At 42.9% G+C, this 18,180-nt stretch overlaps 2 protein-coding genes across 4 annotated transcripts in view; one reads left to right on the top strand and one right to left on the bottom strand.

The window, feature by feature from the left end:
* Positions 1-8,335, bottom strand: part of nphp4 (nephronophthisis 4) — a 427,697-nt gene extending 419,362 nt beyond the window's left edge. For both annotated transcript variants that reach the window (XM_063033463.1, XM_063033464.1), the window contains exon 1: positions 7,507-8,335. In XM_063033463.1, coding sequence (XP_062889533.1) covers positions 7,507-7,656 — 150 coding nt within the window. In that variant the 5' untranslated portion in view covers positions 7,657-8,335. The remainder of the gene's footprint in view (positions 1-7,506) is intronic.
* Positions 8,336-14,103: 5,768 nt separating this feature from the next.
* Positions 14,104-18,180, top strand: part of c25h1orf174 (chromosome 25 C1orf174 homolog) — a 41,020-nt gene continuing 36,943 nt past the window's right edge. For both annotated transcript variants that reach the window (XM_063033054.1, XM_063033053.1), the window contains exon 1: positions 14,104-14,260. In XM_063033054.1, coding sequence (XP_062889124.1) covers positions 14,246-14,260 — 15 coding nt within the window. In that variant the 5' untranslated portion in view covers positions 14,104-14,245. The remainder of the gene's footprint in view (positions 14,261-18,180) is intronic.

The following is an 18,180-nucleotide window of genomic DNA, read 5'->3' as shown; positions in this document are numbered from 1 at the left end:
AAAGGTGCAACTGACTCATATCCTTTCCTCGCGGCCCAGTAGCACATGCTTTGCGGCCCGGTGGTTGGGGACCGCTGGTGTAGGAGGAATTTGAGGGAGCAATGGAGTAAAGCACGGTAACTTAGTCGAAGTGGAGCAAAAGTAAAGAGATTACTTTAAGGACCTGACCGCGGCTATTGCATCTCCCAACAATGCTGCACTTCAGAGAAAGTGCTTCACAAATCAGGAATATCGCACTGCATTCTGATCAGATGTCCTCAGTCTAGAGAGGATATGGCAAAGGCAGAACTTGGCTGTTGGTGACAGCTCAATGCAATGATACTGTATTCATTTCTTACTGCTCCACAGTAATGAGAGACTAAAATTTAAAATCGACAAAATTTTATTTCTTTTGTATTTTGTGTTTTTCCCCCTGCATAAATTTAGTAATAGCAAATTCTATTCTGCATCTCAAATTTTTGCTAGTTATTTGTCAGTTCCGTAAAGACAAATTTCTGTAACACAAATGAAGGGTCAAGTTGCTGCCTTCATTTTGAAGGATAGATCTTTGGCCCTGCTCAGAGAAGAAACCATGATGAACCAGCATGTCTGGCCAAGATCCTTCATCATAATTTTAGCCCCAATGAAGGGTCTCGGCACTAAGCATCAACTGTTTATTTCCATCCTGTCTGACTGAACTCCACCAGCATTTTGACTGTGCTAGCTTTTACAGAATCTCTCATATGCCAAAATCTTTACTTTCTTTGAAGTTCAAGGAAATAATTAATATTATTGAGGACTCTGGCAAACTTCTTCAGAGATATCTCGGGAAGTACTCTGTTTGCATCACAGCCAAGAATGAGAACTAGAGTGCAGAGGAACGCAAGAAGCTACAGAGAGTAGTGGGCTCAGCAGTTCCATCATAGGTATAGATTTCCCCAGCACTGAGAACCCTCAAGAGCAGGGGTCCATGGCATAAAAAATTTTTGGAGCCCTTACTCAAGAAGCTCAGGATGGCACATCCATCATCAATGATGCCAACTATCCAGGGCATGGTCCCTCCAGGCAGGAGACACAGGAGCTTTAAGTCACATACCAAGGTTTAATTCAGCTTCCTTCCACCTGCCATCAGGTTCTTGAACCAACCTGAAAAACCCTAGTTATACCTCAGATCACATTTCTCTCAACTTGCTCTGACGTTACGCTATTTGGGTTTATTTTATGCAGGTTATGTACTCAGAATCAGGTTAAATATCACCAGCATATGTCATGAAACTTGTTATTTTTTGCAGCAGTAGTACAATGCTATACATAATAATAAAAACTGATTTACAGTATACATACTTTTAAATAGTTAAATTAAGTGCAAAAAAAATGTATTGGTGAGATAGTATCCATGGGTTCAATGTCCATTAAGATTCGGAGGGCAGCTGGGAAGAAACTGTTCCTAAATAAATAATGTGTTAACTTAAGTTTATTTACTTTATGTTTGTCATATTTGTAATGTACTGTGCTGCTGCAGAAAAAAACTAATTTTTATGCCATTTATACCCTTGGTATGTATGCCTGTGACAATAAACTTTAATTTGAACTTGAACTTGCCTGTTACAAGTCACCACATTCCACAAAGTCAGCAGCAAATCCAAGCTTACACTTTGCATTCAACAGTGACTAAAAACTTCAGTAACTTCCTATTGCTGGCAAATCCATCCCATACACAAATGTTTCAAATGAATTTACAAAGTCATAGATTTCTACTGACTTGACCATTTGCCTCTGTATTCTTAAGTTACTAAGGTAGAGAGAGGAGAGAAATGAAACTCCTCAATATTCCTAACTATTATCCATCAACTGACATTTATGGGTTACACATATTTACTATTTCAACAGATATGGAAATAACGTCCCCTTTAGCAAGGTACCTAAGGCTTTGGATCAATGCCCAACCACAGAATAAAACGCTTCACTTGGTATAAGGGGGTCATTGGAATGAAAAGCACTTGGGGGAGGGGGGAGGAAATGACTAACAGGTATAACAATTCTAATAACTTACATTCAAACAATTGTCCATAAATTTTGAACAGATTGCAAATTTACTTCCTACAATGCGAAACCCAATAGCATGAATTGCAGCGATACTTCACTACCAGATGAACTCAATGCCTTCTATGCACACTTTGAAAGGGAGAATATAACTACAGCTATAAAGATCCCTGCTGCACCTGATGACCCTGTGATCTCTGCCTCAGGGGCCGATGTTAGACTGTCTTTGAAGAGGGTGAACCCTCACAAGGTGGAAGGTCCTGATGGAGTACCTGGTAAGGCTCTGAAAACCTGTGCCAACCAACTGGTGGGAGTATTCAAGGACATTTTCAACCTCTCACCGCTATGGATGGAAGTTCCCACTTGCTTCAAAAAAGGCAACAATTATACCAGTACCTAAGAAGAATAATGTGAGCTGCCTTAATGACTATTGTCAGGTAGCACTCACATCTACAGTGATGAAATGCTTTGAGATGTTGGTCATGATTAGATTGAATCCTGCCCCAGCAAGGACCTGGACCCGTTGCAATTTGCCTATCACCACAATAGGTCAATGGCAGATGCAATCTCAATGGCTCTTCACATAGCCTTAGACCACCTGGACAATACAAACACCTATGTCAGGATGCTGTTCACTGACAATAGCTCAGTATTTAATACCATCATTCCCACAATCCTGATTGAGAAGTTATAAAACCTGGGTCTCTGTACGTCCCTCTGCAATTGGATACAGGTGTCCCCTGCTTTTCAAACGTTTGCTTTATGAAACCTCACTATTACGAAAGACCTACATTAGTTCCCTGTTTTCACTAACAGAAGGTGTTTTCACTGTTACGATAAAAGGCAGCACACGAAAAAAAGCAGCGCGCGAAAAAAAAAGCAGCGTGCACCCCGAGCAGCCACTCTCCCCTGGATTCGGAATGGCATTCTCACTGGCATTGCTTAAACACGTGCCTGTGAGCAGCTGTTAGCAAGATGAGTACTAAGGTATCGGAAAAGCCTGAAAGAGCTCATAAGGCTGCTACACTTAGCATAAAACTAGACATAATTAAGTGTTTTGATCGTGGTGAACGAAGTAAGGACAAAGTGAGTTTGGCTTGTGGAAGTTGACGAAGATGATGTTGAAGAGGTTTTGGCATCTCATGACCAAGAACCGATAGATGAAGAGCTGATGCAATTGGAAGAGGAAAGGATAACAATCAAAAACCGAATGCAGTAGCGAACAGACCGAAAGTGATGTCGTCCAGGAACTGAACGTGAAGCAATTGCGTGAGATTTTCGCTGCAATGATAAAGTACGACTTTAATTTTGAAAGGGTACGTCGGTTTAGGGCATATTTGCAGAATGGTTTGAGTGCTTACAAAGAACTGTATGATTTAAAAATGCACGAGGCTAAGCAGTCAAGCAAGCCTTCCACATCAGCCACAGCAGACGACGAACCTCAACCTTCGACATCGAGGCAGGCAGTCAAAGGAGAAGATGACCTGCCTGCGCTGATGGAAACAGACGACACCCCAGTGTCCCACCACCACAACCCCAAGGCCGCAGACAGATACCGATCCACGAAGAATGCAGCGGTAGCCGGGAGGCACACAGCACACCTTTAAGAAAAAAGCCGGAATAAACAAGCTAATTAATTAGGTGCTGCCCGGCACGTTAATGTCGGCCCAGATCTGGGTCACCTCTGATCTGGGCCAACATTTATGTGCCGGGCAGCACCTAATTAATTAGCTTGTTTGTTTCGGCTTTTTTCTTAAAGATGTGCTGAGTGTGTTCCGGCTACCGCTGTACCCCTGCATGCTTCGCGGATCGGTATCGGGTCACTGCCCGGAGGCTGGGGGCCACTGCACCACCCCAACCTCCAATGACTCAGCCTAACACACCATCATCAGTGTGCTCGATGTCTTCCTGATTCCAGTAAGTGATACTATACTGTACATACATTATTTCTACTTTATATAGGCTGTGTATTTTTACGTGTTATTTGGTCTGATTTGGCAGCTTCATAGCTTAAAGGTTACTGGAGAGTGCTTGCTCCGTGTTTCTGCCGAGAGCACTTGCATGAGATTTTCGCTACAGAGAACAGTGCGGCAATGATTGTGGAAAAGTATTTCTACTTTATATAGGCTGTGTACTCATCATATCATTCCTGCTTTTACTATATGTTACTGCTAACTTAACCTGTTCTTTAACAGATTTGACATTGTGGCCCCTGCCCATCCCCCACAAGAGTCATCTGTTGTCGGCCCCCAACCAACATATATTCCACTCTCCCCTCCTACCCCTCCTCACAGTCCCCCACCCTGCTCTCATGACTATACCCCTTCCCCACACGAAACCACCAGGGTGGGCTTCACAGCTGAACAGGTGAGAAGACAGCTGAAACGTCTCAACCCAAGCAAGGCTGCAGGACCGGATGGTGTCAGTATCAGGGTGCTCAAAGCCTGTGCCCCTCAGCTACGTGGAGTACTTCGCCATGTCTTCAACCTGAGCCTGAGGCTCCGGAGGGTTCCTGTGCTGTGGAAGACGCCGCGCCCCAGCAGCCTCAACGACTACAGACCGGTGGCATTGACCTCCCACATCATGAAGACCCTGGAGAGACTTGTTCTGGAACTGCTCCGGCCTATGGTCAGGCCACACTTAGATCCCCTCCAGTTCGTCAACCAGCCCGAATAGGAGTTGAGGATGCCATCGTCTACCTGCTGAACCGTGTCTATGCCCACCTCGACAAGCCAGCGAGCACTGTGAGGGTCATGTTTTTTGACTTCTCCAGTGCGTTCAACACCATCCGCCCTGCTCTGCTGGGGGAGAAGCTGACAGCGATGCAGGTGGATGCTTCCCTGGTGTCATGGATTCTTGATTACCTGACTGGCAGACCACAGTACGTGTGCTTGCAACACTGTGTGTCCAACAGAGTAATCAGCAGCACTGGGGCTCCACAGGGGACTGTCGTGTCTCCCTTTCTCTTCACCATTTACAGCTCAAGACTTCAACTACTGCACAGAGTCTTGTCATCTTCAGAAGTTTTCTGATGACTCTGCCATAGTTGGATGCATCAGCAAGGGAGATGAAGCTGAGTACAGAGCTACGGTAGGAAACTTTGTCACATGGTGTGAACAGAATTATCTGCAGCTTAATGTGAAAAAGACTAAGGAGCTGGTGGTAGACCTGAGGAGGGCTAAGGCACCGGTGACCCCTGTTTCCATCCAGGGGGTCAGTGTGGACATGGTGGAGGATTACAAATACCTGGGGATACGAATTGACAATAAACTGGACTGCTCAAAGAACACTGAGGCTGTCTACAAGAAGGGTCACAGCCGTCTCTATTTCCTGAGGAGACTGAGGTCCTTTATCACCTGCCAGACGATGCTGAGGATGTTCTACGAGTCTGTGGTGGCCAGTGCTATCATGTTTGCTGTTGTGTGCTGGGGCAGCAGGCTGAGGGTAGCAGACACCAACAGGATCAACAAACTCATTTGTAAGGCCAGTGATGTTGTGGGGATGGAACTGGACTCTCTCACGGTGGTGTCTGAAAAGAGGATGCTGTCCAAGTCGCATGCAATCTTGGACAATGTCTCCCATCCACTACATAATGTACTGGTTGGGCACAGGAGTACATTCAGCCAAAGACTCATTCCACCGAGATGCAACACAGAGCGTCACAGGAAGTCATTCCTGCCTGTGGCCATCAAACTTTATAACTCCTCCCTTGGAGGGTCAGACACCCTGAGTCAATAGGCTGGTCCTGGACTTATTTCCTGGAATAATTTACATATTACTATTTAATGATTTATGGTTTTATTACCAGTTATTATTTATGGTGCAACTGTAACGAAAACCAATTTCCCCCGGGATCAATAAAGTATGACTATGACTAATTTTAGGTTTTATGTGTTATTTGGCATGACTTGGTAGGTTATTTTTGGGTCTGTAAACACTCACAAATTTTTCCCATATAAATTACAGTAATGGTAATTGCTTCTTTACTTTTCGACATTCCAGCTTACGAACCATTTCATAGGAACGCTGTGCCTTCGGATGGCGGGGGAAACCTGTATTCAACTTCCTAAACAGAAGATCACAATCTGTGTGGATTGGTGATAACATTTCTTCCTCACTGATGATCAACACTGGTGCACCTCTGCGATGTGTGCTTAGCCCACTGCTCTACTCTCTCTATACCCATGACCATGTGGCTAGGCATAGCTCGAATACCATCTATAAATTTGCTGATGATACAACCATTGTTGGTAGAATCTCAGATGCAAACAAGAGGGCATACTGGAGCGAGATATGCCAACTAGTGCAGTGGTGTCACAGCAACAACCTTGCACTCAACATCAGTAAGACGAAAGAGCTGATTGTGGACTTCTGGAAGGGTAAGACGAAGGAACACATACCAATCCTCATAGAGGGATCAGAAGTAGAGAAAGTGAGTAGTTTCAAGTTCCTGGGTGTCAAGATCTCTGAGGATCTAACCTGGCCCCATCATATCGAAGCAGTTATAAAGAAAGCAAGGCAGCATCTATACTTCAATAGGAGTTTGAAGAGATTTGATATACCAACAAATACACTCAAAAACTTCTATAGATATACCACTGAGAGCATTCTGACAGGCTGCATCACTGTCTGGTATAGAGGGGGGGCTACTGCACAGGACTGAAAGAATTAGCAGAGGGTTGTAAATTTAGTCAGTTCCATCTTGGGTACTAGCCTACAAAGTACCCATGACACCTTCCAGGAGCAGTGTTTCAGAAAGGCAGTGTCCATTATTAAGGACCCCCAGCACCCAGGGCATGCCCTTTTCTCACTGTTACCATCAGGTAGGGAATACAGAAGCCCAAGGCATACACTCAGCAATTCAGGAACAACTTCTTCCCCTCTGCCATCCAATTCCTAAGTGGGCATTGAACCCGTGAACACTACCTCACTTTTAAAAAATTTCTGTTTTAATATATTCAATATGCATATACTGTAATTGATTTACTTATTATTTTTTCTTCCTCTTCTTTATTACGTATTGCATTCAACTGCTGCTAAGTTAACAAATTTCAGGACACGACTGATGATAAACCTGTTTCTGAAATATATATTTTCTGAAGACCAAAATCCAATATCCAAAATTTCAAATTACGCAAAAACTCCTGTTTAAATATAATTGGCAAAAGACGAATTGTAAAGCAGGAATTTTTTTTAAATCTATTACATCGATTACCAAAAAACTCAAAAGCCCAGAGATTTTAAAAAAAACGATAGCCAACTCAACTCTAGAACAACAGTTTTCAGTTCAGGATTGTGCTGGCTAGCATCTTAAATCACCTCCTGTCACTCGTCTGTGTCTGTAAAAATCCGTGCTGCTGCATTCACGAGTCCAGTGATGAGTTTGCATCTCGCACAGAGGACTATTCAGCCTATCGTTTGTGTGCTAGTACATCCACTATGAGTGAGTATTTCACTGTTCCCGTCTATATATCGTAAGCTTACCGCTCTGAATGGCAACCCCTCCAACGACTTCAACACGAGCTGAAACGGCTCCGACTCACCGAGCAGCGCCTGGTAACGCTGGGGGTGAGGAGGAATGCCCAGGCAGGCTAAGCTCCCCGAGCACTGCCAGGACTGAGGCGCCGTCGCCATTTTACCGGCCGCCGCCAGCCGACCACGCCAGGCCCAGCTAAGAGCGAAGCTGCAATTCCATCGCCGCAGCCCGGCTTCACAGCGGTGACCGCGGTACAGAAGTGTGAGTACCACTTGTTGAATTCTGCGGTGCAGGGTATATAAATTCTGCAGAATGCTTGTCTAAGGGCGTAGAGCCCACCCCCAAGAATGCTTGCTTTGGTATTATCCGGCCTGCCGCTGAGCTTGGGTTGCCATGGAGACGGACTCGGCCCTGTAGCTCAGGCGTGGGCAGAAGGAGAACTCCTGTCGCTGCCGTCAGTGTCGGCTCACCCTTCTGTAGGATCTTTGGTCTCTTGCCTCAGCGCCTCTTTCTTACACTTATTGCAACGAATTGCTAACCATTTTTAGAATAATTTAAGTCCGTGTCTTGGACACGCTCAGCGACTGAAACAAAAGCGGAAAATGTTGGAAACTCAGCCGCCTCTTTGGAAAGAGTAGCCGGTTTAAAGGTTCAGATAGAAGACTAAGTGAGAACTGGAAGGAGACAAAAGAAGTTTGTTAAACTGCAAGGGTTCTCTCTGGTTTGGTAAAACCTTGGGGATTTGAGTGACTGCTCAGCAACGTACCCAGACTGGGTCCACATAGGCCACCCTGGGCTTCCTGTTGCTTTACACTGTAATTCTCCATCACACTCCCACTTCAACCCTCACCTATTGCTAAAAGTTGCTGGTGAACGCAGCAGGCCAGGCAGCATCTCTAGGAAGAGGTACAGTCGACGTTTCGGGCCTGCTGCGTTCACCAGCAACTTTTATGTGTGTTGCTTGAAATTCTAGCATCTGCAGATTTCCTTGTTCTCGCCTATTGGTCTATGCTTTCCTGCTCACAATAATGAGGCTTGGGGGCAACTCTTCATCTTCTGTCTGTTGACTTTGCAGCCTTCTGGGTCTTTGCAGTTTACTCATTCAGGAATAGGAGTATGAAAGCTTGGTATTAAGAAGTTCAACTTTTTGACATCTTGGTCTGAAAATCAGGCCATGTATATATTCCATTTCTCAAATGTTAGAAGTGAATTTTGGAAAGTGTTACAAACAAAATTGCCAAACAACAACCTTGCCTTTAGATGATGGAGGGAAATAAAGTTCAAAAATGAAGGCCCCAAACCTGGAACAAGGTTCATGGTTTACCAGGCAGCAGTGATCTCTCTCCTCCCAAATGCTTCCTTGGCTTGAACTACAATAAAACTCCAATAATTTATTATGCATTGCTTAAAATCCCCAGTGGTTCATCATCTGGCTCTCTGGGGCCCTATTTATACACATACACTTCAAACACATCTGGACCCATTTCCCAAGTTCCCTGGACTCAAAGTGTCAATTGTTCTTCCTTCCACAGAAACTGTTTGGCTAGCTAACTGTCTCCAGTAACTTCTTTCCTCTCCATTTAAACTCACATTGCTCACGGGGAAATATATACTACTGTATAACATCTTAAAAATGTGAATTAAAATGGTTGTGCAATAACAGAAAACCTGCTAGTGCTTCACCACCAAAATCCTGAGGTAGTCAGATTATGGTTTTAGTGTACATACTGAAATGCACAGAAAAGATGCCACAATGTTGTCTCCCAATTCTTCCAAATCCACTGGAAGGGTAAGTGAGGAATGTCAGTGTCCTTTCCTAGCCCAACACTGAGGCCCTGTTTACTCTAAGGTGGCTCATTGGGTAAACATCATTTTGCATGCCTTGATGCCAAATTCCCATAATGGATAGATACTACTTTCTGAATTCAGTCACAGGAGTAGAATTGCAAGAAGGAATGGATTCAAGGACTTTGCATGTCAAGGCGTTATTCAAAAAAAAAGATTCTTCCCCACTCCTGCACCCCCCCCCCGGGCTCCTAGGAAGCCTGGCATTCGATCTCACAAGGGGGAAAGGGAGCATTCAAAGTCCAATGCAAAAGGAAGAAGAGGCACACCAGCTACATGGTTCAAAGGGAAAAGAGAAAAGTAAAGAAAATAATGTTTAAAAGGGGTGCAGAAATAATCCCATTTAATATATTCCAAACAAGAGAAAACGTGCAGATGCTGGAAGTCCAAAACGACTCACACAAAGTTCTGGAGGAACTCAGCAGTAAGGCAGCATCTATAGAAAAGAGTAAACAGTCGATGTTTCAGGCCGAGACCCAGATCTCAGCCCAAAACGTCGACTGTTTACTCTTCCATAGATGTAGTCTGACCTGCTGAGTTCCTCCAGCATTTTGTCCGTGTTGCTAAAGATGATATATGGTGCAAAGTTTGAAGAGATCAGTAAACAAGTGAACATTCAGATTTTATTATTCATGTTGGTTGTTGTTATTTTTCTTGTAATATAGCTTTCTTTATGCATTCTTACATTTTTATATAATCATCTATGTGTAATTGTTCAGTGAATTTTCTATGATTGTAGTATAGCTCATCCTTTATTTTTCTAGATGTTTCTCTACAGCTTGTGTCACACCACTGGACCTGTCTCATAGATTGTTTCTTATCAATGGATCTGTGTTTAGCTTAACACAACTACGGCTTCTTCGTTCTTTGTTCACTTTTTGCTCTGATAACACTTAATAAAATGGCCATAACCACCAAATGCCTTATTCTTAACTTCCAAAGAACCTCTGGATCAAACACCTCCAGATCCAACAGTACCAACAATTTCGGTTCAAAATCCTGCAGGCAGATTTTAAGGATCTGAGGTGGCTGATGAGGCCAATGTGAAACCAAAAGACCATGACCAATGGAGGAGAGAATGTGGGCAAGGGATACTGGGGTAGGTTACACAGGAGTTTGGGAGATGGTACACGCTTTCTACAATTCCAGTGGAGTTCCTGTTGTTGCAGATACATTGGCGTGAGATTATAATGGTCATTCCATATGCCCTTTTTTTCCATTTTGGATTATCATGGCCCATAGATTTCTTTGGATGAACAGAGATGATAACTTTTTCAAAGAACATTCTTAAATAATTTCCTCTGTACAATTAATAATCCCGTGCCATGAAGAGGCCCAGAATAATATCGTTACTGAGCAGTGCCTATCTGCTTTTATGAGAAAGTCCACATTTTCCAAGTTTTCATCATCATTCGTTTCAGTGGAGGCTCACAGTCAATAAATCAAAAGTGGCTTAGAGATTATCCTCAGGATGTAGGCATAAACAAGTGTTGTCTAAGTCTTTTTTGCAGGTCTCCCAAAATCTGCATTAATTGAAATTTGATTATATCCATTTTAAGTTTAGTTAGTTATGCTGATTAGCATCCAGCCAAACACAGAGAAGGTTCAAGTCTAATTGAACCCTTCCCTTTCAAAAATCCATTTAGGCTCATTTAGAATCAAAGTTATTGATTGATTAGATGAAGTGCTCATATTCCAATATTTTGTCATGAAGTTAATCTGTTAGTGTCTGATTTACAATCAGTTTTCCCACAGAAAGGGCATTCTGTTTCAATATTTCACAAAAGTATGGATACATACTTTGATGATAAATGAACATTTGAACCTTTGAAATGGCTAAAAATCATCAGAGGGGTGCACTGAAAAAAACTAAAAACAATAGAATCAATGCAGCCTTTAGAAGATGGGGAGAGGTGTAGTCCTGGCAATAGTAGCCACCAATTAACACACATCAAAGTTGCTGGTGAACGCAGCAGGCCAGGCAGCATCTCTAGGAAGAGGTACAGTCGACGTTTCAGGCCGAGACCCTTCGTCAGGACTAACTGAAGGAAGAGTTAGTAAGAGATTTGAAAGTGGGAGGGGAAGGGATGGAGCCAAGAACTGGACAGGTGATTGGCAAAAGGGATACGAGAGGATCATGGGACAGGAGGCCAAGGGAGAAAGACAAGGGGGGGGGAACCCAGAGGATGGACAAGGGGTATAGTCAGAGGGACAGAGGGAGAAAAAGGAGAGTGAGAGAAAGAATGTGTGTATAAAAATAAATAACAGATGGGGTACGAGGGGGAGGTGGGGCATTAGCAGAAGTTAGAGAAGTTGATGTTCATGCCATCAGGTTGGAGGCTACCCAGATGGAATATAAGGTGTTGTTCCTCCAACCTGAGTGTGGCTTCATCTTTACAGTAGAGGAGGCCGTGGATAGACATGTCAGAATGGGAATGGGATGTGGAATTAAAATGTGTGGCCACTGGGAGATCCTGCTTTCTCTGGCGGACAGAGCGTAGATGTTCAGCAAAGCGGTCTCCCAGTCTGCGTCAGATCTCGCCAATATATAGAAGGCCACATCAGGAGCACCGGACGCAATATATCACCCCAGCCGACTCACAGGTGAAGTGTCGCCTCACCTGGAAGGACTGTCTGGGGCCCTGAATGGTGGTAAGGGAGGAAGTGTAAGGGCATGTGTAGCACTTGTGCCACTTACAAGGATAAGTGCCAGGAGGGAGATCAGTGGGGAGGGATGGGGGGGATGAATGGACAAGGGAGTTGCGTAGGGAGCGAGAGGATCCACGGCCTCCTCTACTGTACCCATTCTGACATGTCTATCCACGGCCTCCTCTACTGTAAAGATGAAGCCACACTCAGGTTGGAGGAACAACACCTTATATTCCGTCTGGGTAGCCTCCAACCTGATGGCATGAACATCGACTTCTCTAACTTCTGCTAATGCCCCACCTCCCCCTCGTACCCCATCCGTTATTTATTTTTATACACACATTCTTTCTCTCTCTCTCTCTCCTTTTTCTCCCTCTGTCCCTCTGACTATACCCCTTGCCCATCCTCTGGGATCCCACCCCCCCCCCCCGTCTTTCTCCCCGGACCTCCTGTCTCATGATCCTCTCATATCCCCTTTGCCAATCACCTGTCCAGCTCTTGGCTCCATCCCTCCCCCTCCTGTCTTCTCCTATCATTTTGGATCTTCCCTCCCCCTCCCACTTTCAAATCTCTTACTAACTCTTCCTTCAGTCAGTCCTGACAAAGGGTCTCGGCCTGAAACATCGACTGTACCTCTTCCTTGAGATGCTGCCTGGCTTTCTGCGTTCACCAGCAACTTTGATGTGTGTTGCTTGAATTTCCAGCATCTGCAGAATTCCTGTTGTTAATAACCACCAATTATTAGATTAAATTCAACTTTATTGTCATTGTGCCGAGTACAGATACAAAGCCAATGAAATGCATTTCGCATCTGACCAGAAATGCAAATAATAGTGTTATTTACAAAATAACTGCGAATAAAAAAACTGCTACAGCGCACAAATATAAAAGTACTGAGACAGTACAATACGGATGCAATACTGCTTAGCGCTGTGATGTGAGGTTCAGCAGTGTCACAGCCTCAGGGAAGAAGCTCTTCCTATGCCTGCTGGTGTGGGAGCGGAGGCTCCTGTAGCGCCTACCGGATGGGAGGAGAGTAAAAAGTCTATGGTTAGGGTGAGATGCGTCCCTGATAATGCTTTTCGCATTATGTGTTCATATACCTAAAATAGATGAATGACAAAAGGCATTATAAATGTTAGAGAATGTTCTTATAGCTTGAAGGCTCAAACTGACAGTTTTATAAGAGTACATTGAGCAAGCTGCTTTTAACGCTCATTAGATCTTGCAAAATTAAAGCGCTTTCCGAGCCACGTAAGACTGCAACATTCAAAAATGGATGCTGAAACCTGGCAGTGACCGATATTTTCGGAATAAAATGGATGCGAAAGAACTCCTTTTCTTAAAGAGGTTTAGATCTTTGGCATGCTCTAAGAACGTTACAGAGACTGTGATAGATTTTCAAACTGGAAGTGTGTCAAAAGGAACAAGGAAGAAAGTGAACAAAGTCAAATTCAAATTAGATATATTTATGAACAGCCCAGCAGGTGCCAGTGTCATATGATTTTTTGTTCCTGTTTCTTAGGTTGTTCTAGAAAATAAATCTAAATGTTGTTTCACAGAACAAATAACTTTAATCTTAAGTAAATAGGTTTAAAAATTCAGGCTGTCAATTCAGTAAGGAAAGGATATTTACAACACACATTACTCTATTCCCAAATGAAAAATGTTTCAAAGTTCAGCGTCATTCTAACTATGTTACAGTTTACCCCCATTAATTAGTCACAAGCATAATTCAAACATACTCAAAATAGCACCTTTGTGGAGCTAAATATGAGACAATAGAACTATTGTCATTAGAAACTTTAATGTTCCTGCACAACTGAGAAGAGTAAGAATGCAAAGCAGCAGATATGTACAATAACAATATTTTGTATCAAGCCATATATATCTTGTTGTGTGCCTGTGTGCTTTCACATACATGTGGATAGCAGACATCTGTCACAACAGTCCCAGGCGTTGTTTCTTTTTCGTGTGTGCGGCACGAGCCAGTTTTTAAGCAAGCCGACTGTCTGACATTTTCCGCGTCTGCCCTTCTCAAAGATGGTGACGATCAATTCAGACTGAAATGATAGACATGCCTCTCACCCAATTGGAAGAGGAAGCGGGCCTTTCCTTTGCCGAGTGGGTTGCGACTTGACTATGTTTTGTCTTGAGCCTCAGCGGCGCTGAAAGTTCCAATGCTTTTTGTGACCCACTTTGGAGCGATTTCGAGAACGCAGGCAGAAGCATACATCAAATTTTTAATCTAAAATGAAGACTAAACAGGTAGGAGCTGACTGGATGTTCTTTATATATCCCGTAACTGCGAGAATATATTTAAAGGAGATTGCGAACCTCTGGTTGGGCGGCTAAAGCGTTTGGTTTCAGAAAGTTGAGTCATTAGTCCCTGCTTCCTTTCAGATGAAGTGTGATCAAATATAAATTGGCAATTCCTTCGTCTTTTAATTCATGAAATTAGTTTGTCCTGCCGAGCTAAGTAATTTTACAGACTATTTATGACCTCGACAAGTCATCAGAATTCAGGAAGTGAGTTCGCCAAATCTATCCTACCGGTTGGCCTTCCACGCCAGGAGCAGGCTGGCACAGACATTGCTCTAAAGTTATTTTGGCACAAGTATGGTTGGGAAATAGCAACGACGCCACTGGAGGACGATTTGAGGTTGTTTAACATGCAGTTGTATGAGCCAGAATATGCCTGTTCAACATTGGCACCAGGAGTTTTGGTCTGAGCATGTTTATCGTTTCAGTGGTAGGTGACAGCTAAATGTCAAGTATGTGTCCAAATTGAACTAATAAAAGCCATCAGAATTTTCAAAGACATCTGCAAAATAAATTTACACCTAGTTAAAATAATCACGATCAACAAGTATATCAATAGTGTACAGTAATTATAGTTTTTTTATCGAAAAAAGTTGCAATTCTATACAAATAAACTTAGCTTTATGCTGACAACTGTCTGTGATCCTCTGAAAGTTGAGACCAAGGCCTTTTCGTCATTTCCATTTGCACCAAAAATATGCCTGATTTGAACAGATGATTTACAAAGTATTTCATGTATGGATGCTTTGTGTGAATGTGAAAATGACTGATAGTTAACATCAGGTTTTGCCTTACTGAAATTTTGAGACAAATCTTGAGTCACAATTTATGCTTTTAAAGTTTGAATAACTGTTACAAATTTAAAAAAACTAATTTTTTCTCTACAGTTTTTATTTTCCTATTGTTCTGTCCTAAAGATGTTTGGCCACAGCTCCTTTTAATTCTAGCAGTCTTTGAGTACTTTGACGAAATGGGCATCCAGCCAAGTGTGAGTTTAGTACAACTTTCTCCTTCAGCTCTATTTGACAAATTTGCTATAGATCTTTGAGGATGTAACAACTAAGATGGACAGAGCAGAACTGGTAGATGTAGTGTATTTGGACTTCCAGAAAGTGATAAGGTTTGGCATTAAAATTTATCATTCATGAAAACAATACACAGGGTAATACATTAACATAGAAGCTAAAAGATGAGAAACAGATCTTCTAAATAAGGGAACATACATCAAAGTTGCTGGTGAACGCAGCAGGCCAAGCAGCATCTATAGGAAGAGGTGCAGTCGACGTTTCAGGCTGAGACCCTTCGTCAGGACTAACTAAACCATCGACTGCACCTCTTCCTATAGATGCTGCTTGGCCTGCTGCGTTCACCAGCAACTTTGATGTATGTTGCTTTAATTTCCAGCATCTGCAGAATTCCTGTTGTTTGCGTTCTAAATAAGGGATAATTTTTTGGATTGTAATTCAGTAAGTAACAGATTGCCACACAGATCAGTACTGGGACCTCAACAATATATATTAATGGATGAAGGGACTTGGCAAATTTGCTAATTATATAATAAGTAAGTTATAGGGAGGGCACAAGGGGCCAGCAAAGGAATACAGATAGGTGAATAAGAAGTTGTCAGATGGAGTATGGTGCAGAAAAATGTGTGGTTAACCTTCCTGGAAGGAATAATGAAGAAGCAAATTGCTGTTTCGATAGAGCAACAAAACAAAATATTCGAATGCAACAGATTTGAAGATCCTAACATGAAACACAAAAACCCAGCCTGCAGGTACAACAAATAATTACAAAAACTAATAAAATTTTGACCTTGACAAGGGGCACGCAGTACAAAAATAAGAAAGTTTTAAAGCAACTTTACAGTGGTGTCACTACTAACAGAGTGCTATGTCCAGTTTTGTGATGATGTTTTACACTGGAGGTTGTGCAAAGGTGTTGATAAAGGGGTCGTTATATGAAGAAAGAATTTGAGCAGAGTAGACTATACAAGCACAAGAGGTGACATCAATGGACTACACAAGATTCTAAGGGGATTGACAAGGTAAATATTGAGAAGAAGATGTCTCTGGTGAAGGTGGCTAGAACTAGAGCAGGCTTAGTTTAAGAATAAAGAGCTGTCTGTTTCAGATAGAGCTGAGGAGGAATTTCAGTTGATAGGTAAATTACTAATGGTGTGCATGGGTAATATAAAAATAAGGCTAAAACGAATGAGCATGGGAGACAAATTCTAAGAAAATAGGTGGAAGAATAGAATTCATAAAATTGTTCTGAAACTTTATGAACCAAATGGCTGCCTTCTATGTCAAAAGGAAATATGAGGTAATATAAATAGAAGGTGAAATTCTTTCCTAGAGAGTTTTAAATGTTGGAATTATCTACCCCTGAGAGCTGTACTGATGGAATTACTGAATACCTTTATATTCATAGTGGATATTGACAGGCATTTAAGCTATCAGGGAATTGAGAGATCTGGGAGAGTGTGTGAAAAAGACTGAATCATCCTTGATCGCAAGGCATAGTGTACCAGGCTCAAGGAGCTGAGACCCTCTCCCTTATGCTCTTAAGGAGTTGTTTGGTGGAGTGGGTGCTGAGTAGGATGGCGAGCAAGAATAAATGGAAAAGGTTTGTTTTTTAAAAGGAGAGGCAAATGAAGACAGACTGTTACCTTATGTTCTGTTTAAAACATGATACCAAGCTATCTGCTTATGTTTTGCAACTATCTATTGCAGCTTAGCCTTACAGATGAACATATTACAGTATGAATCACTGGCAAGTGATTGTGAAGAGAATTGCTATATGATATTATTTCTTTTCTATAGTCCAGGATAATTATAGCATCCGACTGGAGCACAGTTAACTCAGCCAGATCAAGGAATAAACCAGCTTTTCATGATTCATTTTGTGATTTTCATAAAATCAAACCTGATATTCCTTTATACATTAAGTTATAGAAAAGACAGTCCTTTTTTCCCAGTACTCTTACAGCATATTGAAATTTTAAGGCTATGGATATAAAGTATATTTTATACTACCAGCCATATACTGTACTGCTTAATGTTCAGACAGAATGCTTCAAAATCTTTTGTGTAGCCTCATTCCAGGACAAAGGAGATGTCTTCCTTCTTTAAAGAAAGGGGCTTCCCTTCCTCCACCATCAACTCTGCCCTCAAACACATCTCTCCCATTTCACGCACATCTGCTCTCACCCCATCCTCCCACCACCCCACTAGGGATAGGGTTCCCCTTGTCCTCACCTACCACCCCACCAGCCTCCGGGTCCAACATACAATTCTCCGTCACTTGCACCACCTCCAATGGGATCCCACCCCCAAGCACATCTTTCCCTCCCCCCCCCACTTTCTGCTTTCCACAGGGATCGCTCCCTACACGACTCCCTTGTCCATTCATCCCCCCCCCATCCCTTCCCACCAATCTCCCTCCTAGCACTTATCCTTGTAAGCAGAACAAGTGCTACACATGCCTTTACACTTCCTCCCTCACCACTATTCAGGGCCCCCAGACAGTCCTTCCAGGTGAGGCGACACTTCACCTGTGAGACGGCTGAGGTGATATACTGTGTCCAGTGCTCCTGGTGTGGCCTTCTGCATATTGGTGAGACCCGACACAAACTGGGAGACCGTTCGCTGAACACCTACACTCTGTCTGCCAGAGGAAGCAGGATCTCCCAGTGGCCACACATTTTAATTCCACGTCCCATTCCCATTCTGATATGTCATTCTATGGCCTCCTCTACTGTCAAGATGAAGCCACGCTCCGGTTGGAGGAACAACACCTTATATTCCGTCTGGGTAGCCTTCAACCTGATGGTATGAACATTGATTACTCTAACTTCTGCTAAT

Source organism: Mobula hypostoma, chromosome 25 (assembly GCF_963921235.1).
Source record: "Mobula hypostoma chromosome 25, sMobHyp1.1, whole genome shotgun sequence".
Classification (NCBI taxonomy): Eukaryota; Metazoa; Chordata; class Chondrichthyes; order Myliobatiformes; family Myliobatidae; genus Mobula; species Mobula hypostoma.
This window is presented reverse-complemented; position numbering and strand designations above follow the sequence as displayed.